The sequence below is a fragment of the Arachis duranensis genome, chromosome 3 (genome assembly GCF_000817695.3).
Source record: "Arachis duranensis cultivar V14167 chromosome 3, aradu.V14167.gnm2.J7QH, whole genome shotgun sequence".
Taxonomy (NCBI): Eukaryota; Viridiplantae; Streptophyta; class Magnoliopsida; order Fabales; family Fabaceae; genus Arachis; species Arachis duranensis.
The window spans coordinates 130640660-130665001 of record NC_029774.3 but is presented as its reverse complement, the minus strand read 5'-3'; the positions used below and the strand labels follow the sequence as shown (position 1 = coordinate 130665001).

The window sequence follows — 24342 nt, the reverse complement described above, 5'->3', positions numbered from 1 at the left end:
CTACAGAACATTTACAGTTATTAAGCTATGGGTGATTCAGGATTGATAATATAAAGATTAAAGAATATAAAGGATGATCATAGTCATTTGCTAATTGATAATATATCAGTTGTAAGAAACATTCATTGTGTCACTTCAATACCAATTTTTGTAAACTAAGAAAGCAAAATCTGCAATGTTGAGCACTGTTGACATTTGACAAACTCAAGTAATCATCTAGGATATTCGAAGAAAATTAGCTCTGGTTTTGTTGAAGGACATGAAAGGATGTGAAAAATGCTAAATGTATGACTTGAACCAAGAGAAAAACTTCCATGCACGCTCTTCATGATGGCGAACACAATTGCAGCAATTACAGCTATCAAACTGATCTTCAAAACTCTTTCAATGTTGTATCTTTCTAAGAGTGTTCACATACGTATAACTCGACAAAGTAACAAAAAGCTTGCGGAACCTGCACAAATGGCATTAGAGTTTAGATGGAGAGAAGGATGTATTGTTGGGCAAGGCATATCGAGATTGCTTCAATTGAAATGGCATGCTTTTGAGATTTTGGAGGGAAGGGAAACACTTGGAAGAGTGATAAGTCCATTTTCTTCTTGAAAAACAAAAAGAAAAGATGAGGCAAAATTTATATTCGAAATAAGGGAAATGAGGTATACCAGACCCACTGGCTTGCGTGCTGGGCCATAGCACGATAGCTCCTACGTGGATGTTCGTTTACGAAGTACTGTATTGTTCCACTTGAGTGAAGCATGGCCCAAATCATGGTCAACCAGATATCAATGGGACCACTATACTTTCGCAATATGTTGGTGCTAACCTAAGGAATGAAGATACCGCAGGAAAATATGTCAAAACAATTTTAATATAAAAATAAAATGGCAATTCAGAAAAGAAAACCACGAAGGCAAAACATACAAGCTCCCAGACATCGATATCCTTTTGTAAAGTATCATACAGTAGCTTGCTGCTAACATGGGAAAAACTCTGATGTCAGTCATATAGTACACAAAACTAAATCTAAAAGGGCAAATCATTGATGAAGTCAGGTATCATTTATCTCCCATCATCCCTCACTTTCTTGGATAATGTGCCGGAAATGACACAGATAAGCTAAGGACTACGATAACTATTAAACAATCCACAGTGATAATTATCGAAATTAGCATTACACAACAAACAAAAAAGTGGTGCCAAAGTATAAAAATTAAAAATAAACAATAAGAAGCATGCATATCTACAAAATTTAAAGTAATAGTAGTTCAATATTGATCAATAGCAGTATCATAATATCTCAACTTGCCTTACTCCATAATGCACATCTCGATGATTACAATGACCTGAGACACCATAGTTATCAAAAGTAATAATCTGGAGAGGCACAAAAACCAAAACAGTAAAAACAGGGGGGCTCTGAAAGAGATAACTAGAACAGAAGGTATTAGTCACCCCAAAAGATTGCATATGGTGGCACAAATGAAAGCTTCACTTACATGCCTAAAAATGGCAACAATAATACAGAGGCACAGGCTTACCATATTAATGCAGTGGCTGGTTATTTGTTCTTCTATAATATTTGCCAATAAACTATGATTCCAAACCTTACCAAAACCATCCTAGATATGACAACACAATAAACAATGGTAATATAAGAAATTAACCATAAAATCAGAAGTAAAACTGAACTCTACAACTCCAGGGACCTATTTGATCAGAACCTGCAGATCTGGATGGTTGACAATCTTCACTTGTTGCATTGGAACCTGTTTACATGATTTCTGATGTCATGGAAAGAATAACCTCATGAAGTTGTAAGACAGTGTTTGTTATCTTTTTTTTTTTGGTTAATGCAAACACTATTTTCAACTAGATGAAATGTTTCCGGGGCTTACCAAGAAATTTTGTTCTATGATTGGAAAGCTATGAGCCTATGACCACTAAATGATCTACTTGTCCGAGAGAGAATATGTTTAATAATTTCATAACAGGGAAATGCTTAATATTTAATGAGAAGCTGTTACATGATTTTGGAACCAGTCAAACCACAACCATTTTGAGCAATTTTGTAAATCACCTTGAGGGCTACACAAGCCTGAAACAACTCTTTTTTTCTGATATTTCCTTTACCATCTGCATCACCTACATAAATGACTCAAACTGAGTAAAAAAACAAAAAATAAAAAAATTCCAAGGGAGAAAAACATATACATTAAATTCATAGCATAGTGAGACAGGAACCTTTTCTTTAAAGTGCTTAAGCTTGAAGCTTTCATTTTTTTTTGAGAACTAGAAGAGCATACCAGACATGCTAAGATAACTTTCCAGCTTTTGTATGTGATAATAAATTTCACTTTATGTAAAAGGGCTTTGTATATAATTGTAGATTATAGAAAAAAACAAAAAATATTATATCCAAACAGTGGAAACAGATAACTAGAACTAACCCCAGACGTATGTCATTGCATAAAATTGGACATTTTATGTAAATCCATTTGCATCAGATACCAGTGCCACTTGAATCGAAGTTAACTTCTTCAACACAATAACTAAAATTGCTTTACTAATTTAGATGCCACTGTGATGGCGAATTAACTACAAAATGGTGGGGCAAAAGAATACGACTAATTTCCATTTAATAAAACATATGAGCAAAAACTGATATACGTAAAAATAAGCATCTAACCACAGATACAGAGTAAGAAGCATAAAATACAAGACAAAAACTAACAGTCCAAAGTTAATCACCAATAGATAAGCAAAGTACTTGAACATTGTGCCGCCTTGAAGTCAGAAAATTAATAGTTGGAGTAAAGAACCTGCAGAAATGGAACAAGTTTTCAACACAATGTGAAATCCTAACCAAAAGATGCAATTTCCTAGAAGTTACCAAAGTCATGTTGACAACATTCCAAATTCACACAATTTCTATACTGAGCAGTGAAGTAGTGAGTAATCTATCTTTTTTTCAGCCATTTTCTATTAGCTTTAGTTTGTCAGAATAGGGGTAAGAAACCCTAATAAATGCAATTACTAATTCCACGTGTAATAATAGCAAAAATTAGCAGCTCATACTTTAGGATCTTTATAAGGCATTTCCAACTCACACATACATCAAAATGTGAACTGTGAATGCCATTATCGAATAAAGATGACGAAAGTAGAGAAGTTTAACTTACATGGATTCATCATCAGGATGAGCGATCACGAGCAAGACGTTGTTCCTCTTGCGAAGAGGTGCAGCTCTATGATTGGTGAAAGGGAAGAACGAGAGAATGAGGATTGTGAAGAGTGAAACGATCCATGTAACCAGAATCAGAGAAGCGATCATCACAAGCCATGCCATTGTTCCTCCTCAACAACCGATTTTTCATGGATTCATTGTTTCCTGCAAGGTTCTAAAAACCGTAACGGTCATCGAACTGTTCTAGCTACTGGTTCAGTGATTTACTGGTCTAACTGGTTCAACCATAGTTTAACTGGAATAACCGTTTTAATAAAATAATAAATAAAATATAAATAAACACACTAAAATATAATTATAGTCTAATATAAACCTTAAAATATCATCAAATTTAAAACACTACGTCAATCAAAGTCTTATATAGTTATCAAAGTACAAATTATACAAGGGAGCCATGAATTGAACAAGGAAAAGAACAATTATAAATTTATAACTAAGCAACCCAACCAGTTAACAAATTAACAAATTATACCAAATTATAAGATAGAAACAATTAAAAAGTTATAGCAAATTATAATAATACAAGAACATGAACATGAACTAAAAATGACAATAACTACAAGAACAATTAAAACGCAGCAACAACACTAATAGGAACAATTAAAACACAGCAACAAAGTGAGAAATATCTAAGAATCACCATTGCTGAAAACAATCACTTGAGACGTGTATGCTCAAAGAATCACAGAACTCAAGAAGTTGTGGTTTCATTGTTGAACACAAACTAATATATACAAATTGATAAAATCAAAAGCTTAATATAATATATAATCTCAAAACACATCCAGAATAACATCTTAGCAAATAAAATACTATCTAAATACATCCAATACTTGTACAAGCTCATCCAAAAATAAAAATCCCTGCTCTAAACACAACATACATTGCCTGGATACAAGCATTGATCCTGCATTGCAAACTGATAAAATCAAAAGCTGAATAATATATACAACTTCAAAACTTTACAACACATTTAACATAATATAATAGCATACACATCTAAAATAACAAACAAACATAATACTTTCTAAACACATCTGAAAATGAACATAGTTGAACACCACAAACAGTCAAGAGAAAATCCTCTTCATCTATTGTCAAGACACATCCAAAATTATTTCGAGGTAAAACATAATCACTTTGTCTATTTTCATGACACATCCAAACTATACTGCTCTCTCAAACCCCAAATCAAATAAAGTAATAATAAAAAAAAATAAATAAAAACACAAATACATCCAAAACCAAAATATATAACTGAAAAACAAAAGAAATTCTTCTTTGTCTATCCTCATGACACATCCAAAATTAGCCAGAGATTAAACATATCAAATCATTAAAAAAAAAAAAGGAAGGCTGGGATAGGGGCAAGAACTGTACCGATGCTATGCGGGGAGAATCTGGTGGAGGTGGCGCGTTTCGGGACCAGGAGCGGCGCCGACGAGGCTCGATTCCGATGCAGAGGAGGCACGGGGGTGGACTGAGAGGCGGCGCGGAGGAGGAGCGACAGGCGGCTTGAAGGAGACGCGGAAGAGATCGTAGGAGACGCGCTGCGGAGGAGTGGCAATGAGACGATTCGACGAGTTGTGATGGCAGAGAAGAGTTGCGACGGCGATGGGGCAGTGGGGACGGCGACTGGAGCAGATTGGACGGCGGCGACACAGCTTGAAGAAGAGCGAAGTCTCGGAAGGAAAGGAACATGTGAGGTGAGAAGGGGCTGGGCAAAAGGCGTCGTTTCAGGCAAACCGGTTGAATCGGTTTTCGAAGGAAATCTTTTATTATAGTGAACCCTCTTATTGACGGTGCACCCTGCTCCATCCTTTCTTGTAGCCGTCGAAGGAAAACGCTGATGCCACGCAACTCATGTCACAAAATTACAAAAGTATCAACCTACCAATAATGGTATGTTCCACTCCAGTCTTCCAAATTTCCAAATTCCAATTTCCAATTTCCAATTGTTTCCTTTCCTTTCTATAATCAACACAAAAACAGTAACGTTAAAAAAACGTTATATATCCCACAAAAATTGTCTGCTAAATTAATTATCTATGTATATGCATTATTTATAGAATTTAATTTTTATGTTATAAAGTAACTTTATAAATATATTTAATTATATAATTAATTTGGGTTGATAAAGTGATCGGTGTTGGAGGTCTAAGACATAAAATAAATAAGCTCTTTATAGATTCCTTCGTTATTATTCTTTTTGCCCTACTTGCTTGCCACGTGGTGCTTCAGCATGTGACATTGCGTAGTGGTGTTGTTGAGTTGAGTTATAAGTTTTACCTCTACTCCTTCAGCTTCCTCCACTGGTCATATGCTGCTGCTTCCCAGCATCATTTACTGCTTTTCTTGAGAAAATGTTTCTCTTAGTTTCTGGTTTGCTGACCAATATCTTGAACAGGGTAGATTCCGCTACCTACAAAGAGATTTCACTGTTATGGGGTCTTAAAGATGAAATTGACACCCTCAAGAACTCTCTCAGAATCATCAATGCTTTCCTTGTGGATGCTGAGAACAAGCAAACACAAAATAACGGCATCATGGAGTGGCTGCAGCAGCTCAGGGATCATTTCTTCGATGCTCGTGACATCTTGGATGAGATTGAGTGTGAAGCACTCAGGAACAAGATTGTCAAGAGCCAAGGAAGCTTCAAAAGAAAGGTAAAGCGCTTCTTCTCACTCTCTAACCCTCTTGCATTTCGTATTCAGATGGCTCATAAGATCAAGGAAATTAAGAAGAGAATAGATGAATTAGCTTCTTTTAGGATGAAACTCGGTCTCTCGGAGATTCATGCAAGTAGTAGTGATGTTCATGTTCCAAAGTTGGCTTGGAGGGAGACTAAATCTTATGTTAGGCCTTCCCATGTGATTGGTAGAGATCAGGAGAAAGAGAAGATCATTGGTTTATTGACGGTTCCATCATCAGATTCTGGTAATGAGATTATTGATGTTATTCCAATTGTTGGAATTGGAGGTTTGGGGAAGACCACAATTGCACAACTAGTTTACAATGATGATAGGGTGATCGAGAATTTCTTTCCACGAATGTGGGTGTTTGTCTCTGATGATTTTGATGTTAAGAGGTTGGCATTGGAGATTCTTAAGGCTATGCATGGAATAGATATAGATGCCCATCACAATTATAGTTATGATCAGTTACAGAATTTGCTGCACGAGGGACTAGATGGGAAGAAGTTTCTGCTTGTTCTTGACGACGTTTGGAATGAAGATTATAGAGGGTGGGACGAACTGAGAAATCTGTTAGTAGGAATGCACGATGATGAAAATAACAGAATTGGTAGCAAGATTATCGTGACAACTCGTAGCGAAAAGGTTGCTTCGATCATGGGGAAAGCTTATAAACAGAACCTGCTATATCTTCCTGATGAAGATTGTCTAAAGCTATTTCTCAGGTGTGCATTTCCAGCAGGAGAGGAAAACAAGCACCCGAGGCTTGTGGAAATTGGGAAAGAGATTGTTAGAAAGTGCAAAGGGTTGCCCCTGGCAGTGGTGAGTTTAGGGTGCATGCTTCACTCAGAAAATCGAGAAAGTGTGTGGAAGAAAACTAGAGATAGTGAAATTTGGAAAATGGACCAACAAAATGATGGGATTTTGGCTGCATTGAAACTGAGCTATAACCACTAGCCATCTGAATTGAAAAGGTGTTTCTCCTATTGTTCAGTTTTTCCCAAGGGTTATGAATATAGCAATTTGGAGCTGATATCATTTTGGATGGCACATGGACTGCTACAAACCAACGACGAAGATGAAGAGGCAGAGGATCTTGGAGAGTTCTATATTCAAGAGCTAGTTTCAAAATCTTTCTTTGAAGGTGTTCCTGAAGATCAAGTAGTTGTTGATGGACTTATTTTTGAAGAACTTAAGCATCTAGGAATATCTTATTTTAAGATGCATGATCTTATTAATGACCTTGCTGTGTCTACTATGCAAAATGAAAGGGCTGCAGTAAAGTTTAATTCAACCAATGTGAGAGAAAATGTGCAGCATTTATCATTTTCTGATAGTAGAGAAGGAGTACCTAATTTTGGTAATAAAAGGTTGAGTAAGGTCCAAACGATTGGATTCTGGCATGCAAGTGAAAGTGCAAGTGCAATCACTGAACCATTTCTTAGATGGGTTTTTAAGGAATTCAGGTACCTCAGGGTGTTGAATTTACAATGTTCAAATTTTCAGTTCTTGCCTGATTGTTTTAACAAGATGAAGCATTTGAGGTATCTTAATCTGAGCTATTGCCAAAGGATGGAAAAACTCCCAGATTCCATTTGCAAGCTGCAGAACTTGGAAGTTCTTAATTTGTGTAGATGTGTAGCACTTAAATACATTCCAAAGAACTTGAGGTATCTTGTGAGCCTCAGGATTTTGTGGATCACCACACAAATGAATGATTTGTCTTGTATAGGTTTTAAGACCTTCAGTTCTTTGCAAATATTGATTTTGTGGAATTGTGAAAACTTAACATTCCTTCCACATGATTTGAGACACTTGACTGCTTTGAAAAGGCTTAGTATTGAGGCTTGTCTTGAGGTGACTCATTTTGGAGATGAAGCTGAACAAGAAATTGATGACGACTATTCCTTGAAACTTGAACAATTCTCAATCAACCAACTACCAGAATTGTTAGCATTACCTAATTGGCTAAGAAGATGTTCTAAGACTCTCAGATATCTGGGCCTTTCACAGTGTCAGAGCTTAACAGCATTTCCAGAATGGTTCCCAATTCTGACATCACTTGAAACCCTTCTAATTGCTGATTGTCCAAAGTTAACACTACCACATAATATGGATAATGTTCATAACCTTCAGAACTTGAAGATATTTGGATGCCCTCAACTAGTTGAGAGATGCAAAAGAGATATAGGACCTGATTGGTGTAAAATATCTCATATCCCAAATATTGAAGTAAGTACATTTTCACTAGTACTATTTTATTTTATTATATAGATATATGCTTGCATTTATTAACTTCTTTGTCCTCTTTTTTTGAACATGCAAGCTTGAAAGCGTTTAAGACCACTATCTGATAACTTGGTGCAAGCACAATCAGAGATTGTTAAGGTGGTAGAGCATTTGAAGTTTGTAATTGCTCACATTTTCCTCCAACTTCAAATACAGATCTATGTTTCCTGTAGGAGTACAATATACCTACTCAAGTATTTCTTTTAATATTATATTTCAATTTCTTTATCTTTTTTTGTATTCACCGAAAGTTTTGTTATGAAAACAATTTGATAAGGCTGGCGCTGGCAATTGATAAAAAAAGACACTGCCACACTGGAAGCCTATCTAAAACTTTGTTATTTTACAATGTTAATTGAACAAAATTTCAATGAATATACAACCACAGGATATACATTATTGTTAATATTTAGATAAGGATTTCTGATACAAAGTGGCTGCAGCAATGTGGGTTGTTAGCAATCCGAGGAAGAAGAACAATTGAATAAAACTTGAGCATAGATAAATATTTGCTTAAAAGTTAAAACAGCAGGGATCCATGTGCTGACATCAATAATTGTAGTTCCTAACTTTGAGTTGGATAATCTTGTTTTCTCATCAACTTTTATTTTTCATATTAGAAAGATTATTCTTGGAGGTAAAGTAACTTGACTCTTGTCTCGTGAACATGACCAGTTAAGTGCATGTATCAAAATGGCTACCACTTGTTAAGTTTGCAAAATCTAACACAAGCGGTGAAGGACACTACCTCGTGTATTTGTCAAACACGTGCATTCATGTCCAGACACATTTAAAAGAATATAACATAATAATAGTTCTTTTTTACTCATCCTGCACTTTACTATGCACATCAATAACGTTATCACCGTTATTTCTCAAGTTCAAATCGTGTCATCATTTGATGAACAAGTTCTGAACTCAGCTAAGAGAAAGTCTCCCATCAAAACAAATGCAGGTATGGTACTTTGACCAAATAAGTGGCTACAATGTTGCATGAATATAATAGAGAACAATTGGTAGAATATAAAATCTTGATAATTTATTTTTTAAATGCATATGAGGGTAAATGATCTCTGGTACATTGATGATGAAACAGAAAGAGTACATAGTAGTGATGACCTTGTGAAGGATCTTGGATACTCCAAACATATAATGATGTTTACATGCTCATATTCAGTTTGAGTATTGCTCATTTCAAACGTAAATTTGTTATCAGTCCCAATCTAACTTGCAGAAAAGAAAGTCTACATTGATAACGGAAGGGAATGCTGCTGCTTTCAAGGTATATATAATATAAGCATGCAACTTCTGTGTGCCCTTAGGCATAACAAGTGCACCCATAATTGTGTATAGCTAGGTATGTGTATCCCCCATGGAAATGGGAGTTCATCTGGGTGAGTTTACTTCAATGCCAAGAGTAGAACTCTTGCATCCAAAATCCAGCTTTTGAGTTCTAATTTTACAGCTGCTGTTTTCTCTTTACACTTCTGATTGTCACACTATTGCTGAATAATTTTCTACTTTTAATCATAAGTGTATATGGATTAACTGTTTAATTTATTCTTCGTTATATCAGAAATCAAGGTTGGCAAGCCATGTTGACTCCGTTGAAAGAGAGAGAAAGGTTCTCTCTCTCTCTTCTCTCTCATTATTGGTATGTGTATATAGTGCACCTTCCTCTCACCAAGCAAATTCTGGCATTTTACAGCACCAAGATGACTTAATAGAAAAAAAATATGGTGAGGATGAAGATGACGGTGATGTTGAAGACAATACTGATGAAATAAAACCAGAGGCAGATGAGGATGCAAATGATGATCATCGAGAGGAAGCAGAGTACTTACTAGGAGATGATGGCGCAACTGCAGAGGTATTCATGTCCTTGAATTCTTCTCCAGGGAAATATTGTCATGGATATGTGCTCTTTTCTTGCTAAGAGATCAAAATTTTGACAAAGTAAACTTCGTGAGACTTGTAGTGTAGTTTCTATGACAATCTTTTGATTCTTGTTATAGCAGGGACTTCATGAAGGTCTACTCATAAAAGATGGAGATGAAGACAGCAAGCTTTCTGCTCGACATTTCAGCCATGGATATCACTTGACCGAAGGAAAGTTGAACCATGGAATGGAGGACTACATTTTTGCTCAACACAAGAAGCTCAATGGTTATGACTTGGGTTTGTATGCAATATTTGATGGTCATTCAGGTCATGATGTTGCCAAATACTTGCAAAGCCATCTATTTGAAAACATACTGAATGAGGTATATCCCTTAATCATGGGTATGTTTAATTTTAATCAAAACCATTATCTCCCTAATTTGATTTGTTGATCATGCATGGATAGCCTAGTTTCTGGAAGAAACCAGTGCATGCTGTTAAGAAAGTGTGCAAGGCTACAAATGTTGAGATCTTAGAGAATATAGCTGATTTGCGGGGAGGATCGACAGCTGTTGCAGCAATACTAATTGATGGAGTGAAGCTGCTTGTAGCCAATGTTGGCGATTCTCGAGCGATATCATGCAAAAATGGTATTGCAAAACCAATAACTGCGGATCATGAACCAGAGAAGGAGAAAGATCTTGTTGAAACCAGAGGGGGCTGTGTGTTCACAAGACCAGGTAATGTCTCGATCGCGACATAACATATTTGTTATTAGCATCAAACCTAATTTAACGCAACATTATTTTCCTGTACAAGTTCCACTATTGAATTACTAAAGTATATGATGGAATTAGGATCTATTCCAAGAGTGGACGGCCAATTAGCAATGACAAGAGCATTTGGAGATGGAAAACTGAAGGAGCACATTACTGCTGAGCCAGATGTGATGATTCGGAAGATTGATGATGACACTGACTTCATCATTTTGGCAAGTGATGGTTTGTGGAAGGTATGAGTGAATTCTTATAATTACTGAGATTTATGATGGGGAAGAGAATGCATAAAGTATCCTTTCCTCTGATGCAGGTGATGACAAATCAGGATGCTTGTGACTGTATCAAAGATGATGTTGATGATGCTAAGAAAGCAGCTAAGAAGTTGGTTAAAGAAGCCAAGTGTCTAGGAAGCTGTGATGATATTTCATGCATAGTTGTTACGTTCTAGTTGAGATGATGACAGCAGCAGACAAAGTAGAATAGTAGATTCAGATGGGTCCCCATTTTTCCACCCAAATAAGAATCTAAGTTCGACTTTCAGCATTGTTCCTTACATTTTACTTGAACTTCTGGTTTTTGATGAAGTAATATAATAGCTGTTGGTTAATTTTCATGTTTATCTAGACAATAAGAGAGGAAAAAGACCAGCAATTAAGTAGTGAAGTCAACTATGTCACAGCTAGCAACAACCAACACCAGTGCTTTAACGTTATGCAGAGTTAATTATATGAAGATCAGACCATGATATTGGACTCTAAAAATAAAAAAAAAATTAAAAAGGAAAAGAAAAAGAAAACAAATGTTCATGAAAAACAATTATATTGTTACATTGGACTTAAACAAGAAAACAAATGTTGATGAAAACAATTCAAATTACTACATCAAAATGGCAACTACTTAGCCATGAGTGATCAAAAAGTTAGGTGTAGACTTACATAACATATATCGTGTGTAACAAATTGAGGTATCACCTCAAGTTGAAACTTGAAACCTTGCTTCTATGTCTTCAAGCCTTAGGGTAACTGCTCGCTTGTGAGCATCCAGACCTTCAACTTCAGCCATGGTTGCCACATAAGGCCCAAGTTTTCTCAAGCCTTCCTCTGTTAGAGATTGCACTGTAATGTACTTGAGGAAAGAATCCAATGAAACACCACCGTACATCCTTGCATATCCATAAGTAGGAAGCACATGGTTTGTCCCGCTTGCATAGTCACCAACACTCTCTGGTGACCACGGCCCTAAGAAGACAGAACCTGTAGTGTAGAGACAATCGTTAGAAATGTAAAATTGTCATCATACATCAAATTTCAAGAAAAAGGAAACAATGTATCTGCTTTTGGTTTGTCTGAATTGGGTCTTAGCAAGTTTTATTTTTCTTTTAGAAGTGTTTGCATCCAGTTTCAGTTTAAGTACACACAAGATTTTTATAGGTAAAAAGTGAATATGCCAAGCTACAAAAGTCATACCTGCATTCTCAATAAAACCCTCCCACTTCTCTGCATCCTCCACATTGACAATTAGATGTTCTGGTGCATATAGGTTTGAGAAATTTATTGACTGGAGAGTGGAGATGAAAAAACAACTTTTAGTTTGGAAACCCCAATGTAGACGTTATGAAGATGTTGATGAATTGAGACATGATTAGCTTCAGGAAACTAGGAATTCGGTGGGAAAAAAAAGTAACTTCATGAGAAAAAGAATTAACGGCATTTGGTACAAAGAAAGATATGATCATGACCTCGAGCACATCACGTGCATAAACTATAAAACTGTGGGTGAGGGCTTTAGCAGCAAACTCTCCTCTTGGAAGACTCCGGCACTGCTTGTTGAGTTCTTCCTCTACGCCATTCACATTCACACCTTCACCAGCAATCACAAGAACTACTTGACTATCAGGGCCATGTTCAGCCTGAAAATTTTAAGTTACAACCGAGAATGAAGTGCCATATTAAGCAAGCACAAAGGAAATAATACTAGTTATTCACTGCTATGAATGTAAACATTTTCTAAATGCAATTATGCAAGTAGAATCATTTTAAAGCTCATCAAACCTGGGAAAGTAGATCAGCAGCAACATGACGAGGAATCGCATGCTTATCCGCAATGACCAAAACTTCTGATGGACCAGCTGGCATGTCAATTGCAACCATGGCTTCACTGTTCTGCAGAAGATTTTATGATTAAATAGTAACACAGCGGGAGATACTACAATATGTTGCTTGAAATGCAATGCATATACAGATTGAATCGTATGCAATGCATATACAAATTGAATCGTTACTTGAAGTATCATTTTTGCAGCTGTGACGTATTGATTTCCAGGGCCAAAAATTTTCTCAACCTGCAAAAGCGTTGTCACAAATTCATAATAAAATTTGTCATATCTAATAAGTAATAATGAACTTGCACTGATATAGGTTTGTTTATTTGTTTATTTATTTATTTTTGAAAGGCTGATATAGATTACGATAGAGGCAATAGATGAATCAATTGCACATAGGATAACATGAGTAATATTAATTGAAAGAAGCAAAGCTCAGTCCAATAACTACAAACAATAATCTGAATAGAAAATCTAATGAAACAAACAACACTTAGAAATTCCACCTTGGGACAAGTTTCAGTTCCCCAAGCCATGGCAGCTATAGCCTGTAATGAAGACGAATGTCATATTTATGATTGCTTCATTAAAGAAATTATAATATAAACGCATATACAAACAGCTAAATGATTAGACTAGAATCACATAACCAGACAGGCAGACACAAAAGCGGTTATGTTATCATCTTTCAAACCTGAGCTCCTCCAGCTTTGAGGATATGAGTTACCCCAGCTTTCTTGGCGCAATACAGTACCTCCTGCAAAAAATATTTCTAAAATAAATTAAAAAAAAAAACAACCACACAATTATACTTCTTGTACAATATGGAAAAGTACCTTGCATATAGTGCCATCCTGAGATGGAGGAGTTGCAAGAACAATAGTTTTACATCCAGCAATATGTGCAGGCTGATAGCAAAAACAATTAAACATCAATGATGATGATGCGGTTATAGGATAGGACATGATACCAAGAACGAATGAAATAACTATTCACTTACAACAGAAAGCATCAAAGCTGTTGATGGTAATACAGCAGTTCCTCCTGGAACATAAAGACCCACAGAATTAATACTTCTTGCAACTCGCTTGCATTGAACTCCCTGGTATTTTCAGAAGACTCAAAACAAAAATATTGGTGACACAAGCATAATTACAAAATCAAAGGACTTGGCACAAACATGATGGTGAAAATCCACAAATCAGGGGCAGTTATGCACATCTGACTAGAACCAAAATAAATCTTCCACGTATTTTGTATTCTGTATTTAATCTTTCTAGGAATATCTAGCCTTTTTCTAAAAAAAGGACACCACTAAACATATCTTTAAATAATTTATTTTCAACTGTTTAAAAAAATTGACTTAATAAAACATGGATGATCCAAAGTAAGAATAAGAATTGGAATGGCATACATACTTTCATGTTCTCAACAATTCTCTCAGGTGTCTTCTGAGCAGCATGGAATGCATATATATTGTTGTAGGCCACATCAAAAGCTTCCTTAACAGCTCCATCAAGCTGTACTCCCATAAAACCACATCAAGTTAAACAACAGAAAAAGCTGACTCTTACTCACTCAAACCAGAAAATTAGTTGCAGAATTTCAATTTCAATTCAAGAGAAATAAACAAACAAAACCTACCACTGGATCAGGCAGCTCCGACACAATTTCAACTACCTTATCCAATTTAGCCTTCTCAAATTTCAAAGTATACCTACCCGGAAAAAACAGAAGGTTCAAGTTTTGATGCATCATGACTAAAATCTTAAGCCATAAAAAAAAAAAAACAAAAAAAATAGAGAAGCACAAACTCTTTAACAGCAGCATCGCCTCTTGTGCGAACGTCATCAACAATGGGGTTTACCTGCGAATTTGCAAAGCGCGAGAATGTGAAAATAAGGATGCATTGAAGAACAGGGGAGGATTGAAGAGAGAACACTGACCACAGAGAAAACAGAAGAGAAATCGATACGAGGGCGAGCTTTGAGACCTTGAAGCTCAGAATCACTCAGCTCCGACAACCTATACGACTTCATCTTCACCTAAATACAGTTGCAGCTACTGCGCGGTACTGGTCAACGACGTGGAAATGGAATACGGATACGGATACGGATACGTGTACTCCTCCGATACTTAAAAGAGAAGCGCTTGACTGTTGTTACTTGTTAGTTAATACTTAATAGTATCTTCTAACACGAACGCTGTGAGTGCAATGGAATGAAGAACGCTTAGAGAGAGGGTTTCTTCTTCTACGGTTAGTGTGGTGTTGTTTTGTCACGCGCCGTCGCCGCCGCGTTGGCCCAGATGTGTTGTGGGCTCACCAAAATTGAACGAGAAACTACGTTGGGCCAAAAAATGAAAAAGAAAAAAAAAGAGAGTTAGAGCTTAGAAGTACAGAACAGAAGTTTGGCAGGTAAAAGATTTCACTTGGAAATACCAAAAAAAAAAAAGAAAGATTTCACTTGGTGACTTGAATTATTGGGCTAGCCTTAAGCTAAATACTATGATTGCTCATTTTTGTTCAGAAGAGATCTCACAACTAGTATCATGTTTAGAATTTACTATTTAGTGAAATATAGTACTCATTTATTTTTCTTCAAATTCATATTTATTCTTTCATTTGAGATTTATTTATTTATATATTTATAAAAAGCATATTTATCATGAAATCGATAAGTTTGTTTTTCGGTCATCTTGAAGGATGGTCTGATGGTGCAAAGACGAGATTCATATATTTACTTGACTATGTATATATCATAATTAGAATTTGATTATGAATTTGAACGGCTTAATATTACATTAGATATACAATGTACAACAATACAAACTCTAGTATTTTTATTTGCTTTTATCGCTAAGTAAAAGAAAAATAATCATAGCCCGAGTTATTGTCTAAATCAGATTTAAGCATGATTAAGAGTCTCTTTGGAAACTGCAGAAGCTATTTTTTTTTAATTATAAGAAGCCATAATACGCGTATTTGGCACCATTTAAAAAAAATTTTTTAACTTCTCAAAATATTAATTCACATCTTTTTAAAAAATAAAAAATATATGATTTCTCCTTTTTGATAAATCATTCTATCATTTTCTTAAAAAAAATTGACTTCTGCATATATTCCTTTCAGTTGTTTTTTTTATCATTTTATCACTCTATTTTTATTATTAAATTTGTATTTAATAGTGTGTGGTATGAAATCTCAATTTTAATTTTATTTTTTTCACATGTGATTTTATTTTTATATAATTTACCATTATTTTTATAGTTAATTATAACAAGTTCTTGATCCTAATAAAGGTGGAGGCTAATAGGAGTAAAAATAAAAAATAAAAAACAGCAATAAAATATACATTGACACACATTTTATATTTATTTTTTATTTTTACCTATCATATTATACACAATACAATAAAACAACAAACACTAACTACACAATAATTTTTTTGGCATTGCCATCAAGATTATTGTGAATTAAAATTTTATTACTATTCACCACATACAAGAACACCGTTGCAGGTAAAGGTGAAGTAAAAGAACCAATTTCTAATAATATTACGTAATAAGAACTAATTGTCTAAAAAATAGAACTAATAAGAGAGCAAATAAAGAATCAATAGCCTAAACAATTGTAATCTTAATGATTAGATGATATAAAATCAACATTCAATATTAAAAAGTATTTATTATCATTGTTATTTTAATTTTTATCTCTTGTGTAAAAAATTGTATTTTTTGAGTTATTTATCCCAACACTACAACTTTAAAATAAATATTTCTATACCTAAAAATTCAAATACAAAATAACTTATTTATAAGCTGTTATTAATAAAAAACTTTATGTTTTAACTTCTTTTTTCAAAAAAACTAATTTAAATTGTTTATTCAAACAGGCTTAAGTGGCATGTCTTTTCCTTCCATTCTAGTATTGTTATCCTTAAATTTCCTTAAATCTAGCAGGGTCACCTTTTATTATATTCATTTCCCAAGAATATCTCATAAAGGAATTGTAAAAATGATCCAATAAAATCTGCCCTTCTTTAAAGCTCTTAATCGCCCTGCCCTTCTCCAAAAATCATTCTGTTGTTTCTCTACTTCACTAAAAAAGGATTCTTGAGTACCTAAAAGAACTGTACAATTCAGTCTAAACAATTATTCGTTCTTCCTATTGCATACCCATTCCCATATTTTATTATACTGGTGATCCATATCAGCATCCTTGAAGCCATCTTCAAGACTCCATTCCCTTTTAAAGACTGCAATTTGGGAAGCAAAACCAGGTTCAATATCAGCAGAACCACCAACTCCACTGATCTCCACATTGTAATTGTGCTGTGCAGCCAAGCCGGATGCCCATTTTCCGAACTGTTCTCTGGTCCACTCAAATTTGTGGTCATGGTTGCGAAATTTACATGATTGTAACAGGGTTTTCTCACCCGATTCCTCATATTGCTCTTGGGCTGCCAGATTGGATCTCTGGAGCACCACATTGTACTCATAATTTGGCGTAGAAACAATGAGAATCCTTGGACAAAAATAACTCAATGCCACATCCCCGAATAGGCATGCTTCATCTTCATCCATATGCTCTATCACCTACATAGAGAATAATCTGAATAATGCTGCTGAGCAAATATTCTGGCGCAGCTAAGGGCAAGACAGAAAATATATAAAAAGCTTCGAGTAATATACACTAGAAACCTATTCTATAGAACTTGAACTAGGACTCCCCTTCTATAACAAGACAGATCTTACATTTATACCCAAATAGAAAACCTGAAGTCGGCAATAGTGGAATATAGCTATAGCGGACAAGTACCTCCAAACAAGTGCCAATATCAAATCCTTGCAACCTGGAACCAAATTTTGTAATTGAACCTTCATAGAGAATTAATGATTTGATACTAGTCAACTGCACACCACTGTCTGAGTTTGTGACCAACTTCGAATGAAGTACCTGCAGACACACACAATCCAAACAGTGTTTTACTAATAGAATTCACATTATACATGGACAAAATCCTAATTCTATTTTACTTTACACAGAATACCCTTCAAGATCATATTGATTAACTTAGCATCCAACATAAAATTCAATTGCATAAACAATATTTCCATACTGGACAGAAGACGAAGTCAACAACTTTATGCCAAAAACATCACCCTCCAATATTAAAATATTTCCATCTACAAAAAAGGAGCATCTGGTTGTTTCTATTCAAAAGAGAAAAATAAAAAATCCCAGGGTATCGCCTCATCCATTAGGCATCAGATGAGAAGCACATCTAAGCAAGAACTCCCCTCCCTTCCATACACATAAATTTCTATATGGGACCCAGAAACTCATGCTTAACGAAACCAAGCCCTTTCCATTTGGACCAACATGTAGTTGGTAATAGTTCTCTAAAAATGATGGAAATGATAATATATTCTCTATTCTGAAAAAAAAGTTACAAGAACAAATATGAACATAGTCTTTCTTGTACATAGAAATATGTTAAAAACCCAGGTACTCTACACAAAAATAAGTTTGATATGAAATTGCTTGTGACCTTTGCAGCACGGGTCAGACCCTTCGGTGAAATATCAACACCGACAATTTTCTCCAAAGAAGTTTGATACTTCAACAATGCTTCCAACAAGCTTCCAGATCCACATCCAAAATCAATCTGCAATGTCCCCTTGAACGTCAAATTAACAACTCAGGTTAACATAAGAAAACAGTGCAGACAAGATTTTCCTTACCAAAGTAGTAGCATGGGATTCTATAATGTGTCGAACTGCAAATTCCACCCGTTGCTTTGAAAGTGAAGGGTTAAAAAGAGCCTGTTCCATCCTTTCCTCCAAAGGCTCTGCTACCTTGGTCAAATTTATTTCATATTCTAAGCAGCAGCCTTCTGATAAACAAGAATATCAGCAGAAATTTATTACAAGCTGATCAACATTCAACAAACATGATTCACAAGAGAAAGTAACTCACTAGAAGATAACAAGGACTGCATTTCGACTGAATCACTTGCTGAAGCAAAAATCAAATCAGAAGTGAATATGCTTGTAGTGAAGTAAGCAGACTGACCAACAGACATCTGCATCACAACCTCCTCCACATAGGAAATTACAGCACCAACTCCCACCTCAAACTCAAAGTTGTTTGTGACTTCAATAACTTTTTTAATATTCTCACCCTCCACAACCAAAGAAACTGAGTAACTTATACAAGATAAAGATCCATTGCATGGACAGACACCAGAGTCTGGACCTTCAATCTTTAACAAGCACACTCCTTTTACTGGCGTGGTACATGATGAATTTATACCCAGTGATTGATTAAGCTGCTGACAATTTTGAATTGAATGATAGTGTGAAATCTCTCTGAAAAAGTTCTCAGAAAAAATCTGGATGCCGAAGATGTCAGCAGTCTCATAAAGTGGTTCAAATGGAACAATTGTATTATTAAAATTATTGTTCAGCCACACTAGAAGTTTCAATGAAGCATTCTGAATGGCATCATTCTGCTTTTTAAAACAATCCTTTGGGAAACACTTAATTATCAAATTCTCACACCTAGAAAGTAATTTTACTTCACACTGAAACATCTCTGTATCTGATTGCATTGGTCTTGAAGTTGTAGGGGCCCCATTGACACATCCAATCACATCTCTGCCCAGGTCTGCAACTTTCAAATTTGATCCACACGATTCAGTTGGTTCTTTTGAAGCAGGGCTTATAATGGAGAATAGAGGTTCAGATAGACGGTGCTGACGGCAAAAATTACAAAGTATATCCCTGGGAAACGAAACCCTCCAATTTACCCTTGTGGTGAACCTTGAAGGTAACTCTGATGCGAGCAAAGCCTCTCTGGATAGTTTATAAATCCCACCTGGGGTCTTCCCTATAAGCATCCTGTATATAATCGAGGAATCATTAATCGATGCAAGCTTGGGCAAATTTGTACAAGAAACGTGACAAAGGATATTTATCAAACAAAAAATTGACACAGATTTCATGTGACCAACAAAAGGGAAACAAAATGGTTATCGCCATTGTCCACATGTTAACCCAGAATCGGAAACAAGAAAATAAACTGGCCACCTAGAGCCTATATTAATTAGACAGAATGATGTGCAGTAAGTTTGTGGGAATGCATATAAAGGTAGACAGAATTATAGGCATTTTAAGCATTATGCTAGGATATGTAGAAATCCTTATGGATATAGTTTCAAGTTATAAGATATGTGATAAAAACATACAAAGGAAAAAGAATTTCACTGCACTCGGATGAGAAAAGGGGGGGGGTGGAGAAGAAGAAGAAGGGGAAAAAAATTACTTCAGGCACTTCAGTTAACAATTCACTAAATGATGTGAATTTAAAGAGACCTGTAATATGACTGAACTGCTACATCTTCATAGAAAAGATCTCTACATTTCCACGTATATCCAATAGATGCTAATATTGCATCACCAGCTATATCATGACCAGACAAGTAACTTGCCCTTAAATTTGAAGGTCCATCAAGACGAAGGCCGTCTTTTCCATTTGGCAATTTAGAAGATGGATCCAGTATATAAGATTTTGGAGCAGCAAAGAACAGCCTTGTCTCGGAAGAAGCTTTACCCAAATTCCTGTCAAGTCAATAATATATTAGAAAGCAACCATCTAAATTATGATATGCACCTTTCAATTACATTTCACCTTGAAATCAAAACATTGGAGGCATCTTCAAGACCAAGTTCATTTGCAATTATATTAAGATAGTACTCTTTTGAGGAAATATGAAGAGTCACTGCTTCAACATATTTTTCCTCTGAACTAGGAATGCGTACAGCAGCAACCTGAATGGGTTCTTGCAAACCGTCTTGTTTCAATAATGAATCTACAGTATCTTCAGGATATGGACTTTGCTTTCTAATCCAGGGATGTTGTTCAGCAGTAGCAATAAATCCAGATAACTTTGTAGTGGCCTTGATTATGTATGACATAACCAAAAATGGATTTGACTCCACCTCAGGATCAATATATTTACACAAGCTACCAAGCTTTGCATCATAGACAGCAAGGACAGAAACAGGAAGTGATCCACAAAGATCACCTTTCCTCTGTAAAATTGCTCCAATGTGACCACTGAGCGGGTGGAGAGATGAAAGAAACTGTATAAGTGTCAGATGACAAAGAAGGGCGTCAGAATGAAATGAAAATCACTGAGAGTTTCTTGTCTAATTTTCATCATGATGGCCAACCAAAATAATTGTAAAATCTTACCAAAAGTTAACCAAGCGATGAGACAAAATTGGCCATAAATAAAGTAGAAATTAAAGAATAGACAATTACAAAAACTTTTGGAGATAAGATCCATCCTAAAAGAATTTTTTTTTACTTGAAATAAGCAATTTAGTAAGGAAGGGATGTAAGAAAAGAACGTTCTATTTCACCATCCATCATTTTACATTTTAAAATTTCAAGGTCTTAAGCTTTATACGGATAGAGGGCAATGAATACATATAGAAATAGCATACAAAATTCTTCGCAGTTCACTACAATAAACGTAAATATTCAATAACTTGAATTCTCAAGAAATTAGAACCTCTAAATGCAAAAAACAAAAAGAAATTAATAAAATAATAAACAAATAAATAAGGTTGATCAATTGGCTGTTAAAAAAATGCAACTAAATAATCCAAAAGTAATTCAATGCAAAAAACTGAAGTGACCACAGTGATGACCATAACTATTTTTCATAATTAAAAGTAGGTATGAGCATGAATTCATGCTCATACCTACTTTTAATTATGAAAAATAGTTATGGTCATCACTGTGGTCACTTCAGTATGCTTAAAAATGCTCAAATTCAAATAGATTACCTACATTTTCTGAAAACAAATAGTTAATTCGAGCAACAATGCTGTCCCATGCTTCTTCTGGAGTGGGGTCATCGGTATCAACACGGATGCCAAGCTGCAGTAGAGCAATTGACAGTTGTGAAAGTTAAACTGCCACAATCCTTCAGTACAAAGGTAAAAGAATAAAATAGCAGATACTAGCTCAATACAAAGAATAGATTCAAATAGTAGCTTCAAAATAAGTATTAGGAAATCCTTCATGTCCTATCCATAGTATTTTCAAGAGAATATCATATGAAAGAAACAATGATAATACCTCTAAATCTCTATTACAATACATTGTCAAAAATAATGAAAGAAATATTCCAGGATCCAGTTAAAGACACCCATCTATCAAATTTCTTACAAATAACATTCTAGTTTAAACCACCTGGCACCTGGACATGACAAATCGAGAAGAATATAGATAAACACACAGTTAGAAAATGTATATTATAGCATCATGACATCTTACTACAATCCTAAAAAGGCAATCACGAAGTGAAAGTGGAATAATTCACCACACAGGTATTACAGTATTACTAAGAAAACAATCTCAAGAGTGTTTGGCATTGACATTTCCAAATTTTCTTTGTTAGTGTGTGTGTGTGTGAGAGAGAGGGAGGGAGGAAAAAAAGGAATTTTGGGGGGGGGTACATCTTCCTCCCAGCTTAGAAAGAAGATAGAAGCAAGACAGATCTAACTTAAAAAAGAGAAAAGCACAATTATTTATTGAAATTATATATTTTGCACACTAACTGGAACTAAGTAATACCTTCTGTATGGCCAACTCTGCTGCAGATTGCTCTGCATCCTTCTTTTTCTTAAAGATCCCTGACACCACAAGAAGTTCTGGAAGTTGCAAGGAGCAACGATAAACGCAGGGTCTTTTCTGTGGTATACTTAATCCCGGACAATCATTTTCATCAGACTCCTTAACTTCCTCTACAGTGTAGCAAGCCTTAGTGCCAAATTTTTGGTGTATTATAGTTTTAGGCGTAACAATTGCCTTCTTCGGTGCAACACCAGTAAATTCTTTGGTCTCCATGAAAAAGATCAGGGCATCCTCTATCCTTGAAAACCAAATATTAAAAAAATATATATATTTGATCAGCCAAGAACTAGTCTTTATTCTACATACTCGAAATTCAAGTATTCAACATCGAAAATCAACAGTTAACTACTTCTAAAGTTGCTACTGGCACAAAATCTGGATTGTACACATAACAAATGACAACTACGCATTCCTTTTCCCATTTTCTTGGAAGGTGAGTAAAATGTTGAAGAGAAGCATGAGTAGAACGCAATAGATTATAACAACCTCCAGCATTAGAAGAAGAAAAAAGAAAAGCAAACCCTCATTTACCAGTATGATAAAGAAAATAATAAGAATGATAAAGCGTGGTTTTGCAGGGGCGAATTGCGGAAACGCATTCTAGCATCGGGAATTAGCTATTTCCGAAAGAATGATGATGATGATGATGACGATGATGATGATGGTAAAAAAGAATCATGAATACATAGAGAGAGGATTGTAGCGAAAGAAAGATTAAGTGAAAGAGAGTGAGAGTATGAAACAAACCTTCGTTGAGAGGCTTGGAGATGAGAGAAGTGAAAACGGGGGAAATTGATTTTGCGAAAGAAAATGTAGCGAATGTAATTGTGATTCTGAATGTAATAGCAAGTGCAATGCAAGAACTAAGAACGCAAAGGTTTTAGAGCGGGTTTTGGAGGTTAAAAATATCCTTCACCTCAAAGGTCATGCCCCTTTCAACCTTGTTAACTTCTTCGCTAAGTTCACAGTCACACAGGTCTTTGAGTCTTTCTCTTTCTTTCTTTCTTTTTTTTTTCTTTTTCTTTTTCTTTTTCTTTTTGGTATTTTTTTTAATTTAAATATAAGCCTTACAAAAAAAACAACAACAAAGCCTTATCCCACTAAGTGGGGTCGGCTACATGAATCAAACGACGCCATTGTGCTCTGTCATGTATCATGTCTACAGAGAGACCGTTTACATGTAGATCTCGTTTGACCACCTCATGGATGGTCTTCTTAGGTCTTCCTCTGCCTTTCGCCCTTTGTCCATCTTCCATCTCATCCACCCTCCTGACTGGATGTTCTATCGGTCTTCTTCTCACATGTCCAAACCACCTGAGACGCGATTCAACCATCTTTTCCACAATGGGTGCTACTCCAACTCTCTCCCTTATATCTTCATTCCTTATTTTATCCAATCGCGTGTGACCACTCATCCATCTCAACATCTTCATCTCTGCCACACTCAGCTTATGTTCGTGCTCTCCTTTAGCCGCCCAACACTCCGTACCATACAGCATAGCCGGTCTTATAGCGGTGCGATAGAATTTACCTTTAAGTTTTAAAGGCACTTTTTTGTCGCATATAAAACCAGATGCACTCCGCCATTTTGACCAACCTGCTTGGATCCTATGATTTACATCATGTTCAATCTCTCCATTATC

General features: G+C 35.5%; 4 protein-coding genes across 11 annotated transcripts; 1 reads left to right on the top strand and 3 right to left on the bottom strand.

Moving 5' to 3' along the window:
- Positions 1–80: 80 nt before the first annotated feature.
- LOC107481686 (uncharacterized) lies at positions 81–5062 on the bottom strand. 3 transcript variants are annotated; one of them, XM_052258983.1, is made up of 10 exons: positions 4625–5062; positions 3180–3398; positions 2749–2819; positions 2078–2133; positions 1722–1766; positions 1539–1619; positions 1303–1374; positions 922–966; positions 663–823; positions 81–454 (listed from the first exon to the last, which is right to left on the bottom strand). In XM_052258983.1, the coding sequence occupies exons 2-10, from the start codon at positions 3344–3346 to the stop codon at positions 385–387; spliced, it is 768 nt and encodes a 255-aa protein (XP_052114943.1). In that variant the 5' UTR covers positions 3347–3398; positions 4625–5062; the 3' UTR covers positions 81–384. The 3 variants fall into 3 exon arrangements, with proteins under 3 accessions (XP_052114943.1, XP_052114942.1, XP_052114941.1); XM_052258982.1 differs by having other exon boundaries at positions 2078–2142; positions 3180–3388; positions 4625–5061; XM_052258981.1 differs by having other exon boundaries at positions 2078–2142; positions 4625–5059.
- Positions 5063–5550: 488 nt separating this feature from the next.
- Positions 5551–11493, top strand: LOC107481680 (probable protein phosphatase 2C 39). Of its 6 annotated transcripts, XM_016101974.3 has the most exons (9): positions 6897–8169; positions 8264–9181; positions 9443–9508; positions 9803–9850; positions 9935–10096; positions 10242–10490; positions 10574–10847; positions 10965–11119; positions 11197–11493. In XM_016101974.3, exons 2-9 carry the CDS (start codon positions 9176–9178, stop codon positions 11332–11334), a joined length of 1098 nt encoding a protein of 365 aa, XP_015957460.1. In that variant the 5' UTR covers positions 6897–8169; positions 8264–9175; the 3' UTR covers positions 11335–11493. The 6 variants fall into 6 exon arrangements, 5 of the variants coding, with proteins under 5 accessions (XP_015957456.1, XP_020995072.1, XP_015957460.1 ...); XM_016101976.3 differs by lacking the exon at positions 9443–9508; XM_016101970.3 differs by lacking the exons at positions 6897–8169; positions 8264–9181; positions 9443–9508 and adding an exon at positions 5551–5910.
- A 195-nt stretch (positions 11494–11688) lies between these two features.
- LOC107481683 (histidinol dehydrogenase, chloroplastic) lies at positions 11689–15344 on the bottom strand. The gene is made up of 13 exons (XM_016101978.3): positions 14934–15344; positions 14802–14854; positions 14632–14704; positions 14406–14507; positions 13988–14089; positions 13824–13895; positions 13682–13744; positions 13494–13535; positions 13168–13227; positions 12938–13048; positions 12625–12795; positions 12353–12443; positions 11689–12139 (listed from the first exon to the last, which is right to left on the bottom strand). Exons 1-13 carry the CDS (start codon positions 15024–15026, stop codon positions 11859–11861), a joined length of 1314 nt encoding a protein of 437 aa, XP_015957464.1. The 5' UTR covers positions 15027–15344; the 3' UTR covers positions 11689–11858.
- A 1650-nt stretch (positions 15345–16994) lies between these two features.
- Positions 16995–23508, bottom strand: LOC107481688 (small RNA 2'-O-methyltransferase; the record flags this gene model as incomplete). The annotated part of the gene is given in 10 exon segments (XM_016101983.3): positions 16995–17583; positions 17807–17944; positions 18540–18656; positions 18733–18884; positions 18968–19890; positions 20365–20610; positions 20681–21135; positions 21851–21940; positions 22640–22937; positions 23447–23508. Coding segments are annotated over 9 exon segments (2838 nt in total). The 3' UTR covers positions 16995–17139.
- Between the last annotated feature and the right edge of the window lie 834 nt (positions 23509–24342).

Excerpts from the sequence above, each read along its gene's own strand:
- LOC107481686 (XM_052258982.1), bottom strand. The coding sequence starts at position 3,346 with ATGGCATGGCTTGTGATGATCGCTTCTCTGATTCTGGTTACATGGATC. Across the intron at positions 2,820-3,179 it reads CATCCTGATGATGAATCCAT|GTTCTTTACTCCAACTATTA; the intron begins GTAAGTTAAACT and ends CCATTTCTGCAG. Across the intron at positions 1,375-1,538 it reads CCAGCCACTGCATTAATATG|ATTATTACTTTTGATAACTA; the intron begins GTAAGCCTGTGC and ends GTGCCTCTCCAG.
- LOC107481680 (XM_016101970.3), top strand. The coding sequence starts at position 5,608 with ATGTTTCTCTTAGTTTCTGGTTTGCTGACCAATATCTTGAACAGGGTA. Across the intron at positions 10,097-10,241 it reads ATGATGGCGCAACTGCAGAG|CAGGGACTTCATGAAGGTCT; the intron begins GTATTCATGTCC and ends TTCTTGTTATAG. Across the intron at positions 10,491-10,573 it reads TTGAAAACATACTGAATGAG|CCTAGTTTCTGGAAGAAACC; the intron begins GTATATCCCTTA and ends ATGCATGGATAG.
- LOC107481683 (XM_016101978.3), bottom strand. The coding sequence starts at position 15,026 with ATGAAGTCGTATAGGTTGTCGGAGCTGAGTGATTCTGAGCTTCAAGGT. Across the intron at positions 14,508-14,631 it reads CGGAGCTGCCTGATCCAGTG|CTTGATGGAGCTGTTAAGGA; the intron begins GTAGGTTTTGTT and ends ATGGGAGTACAG. Across the intron at positions 12,444-12,624 it reads ATGCACGTGATGTGCTCGAG|TCAATAAATTTCTCAAACCT; the intron begins GTCATGATCATA and ends TCCACTCTCCAG.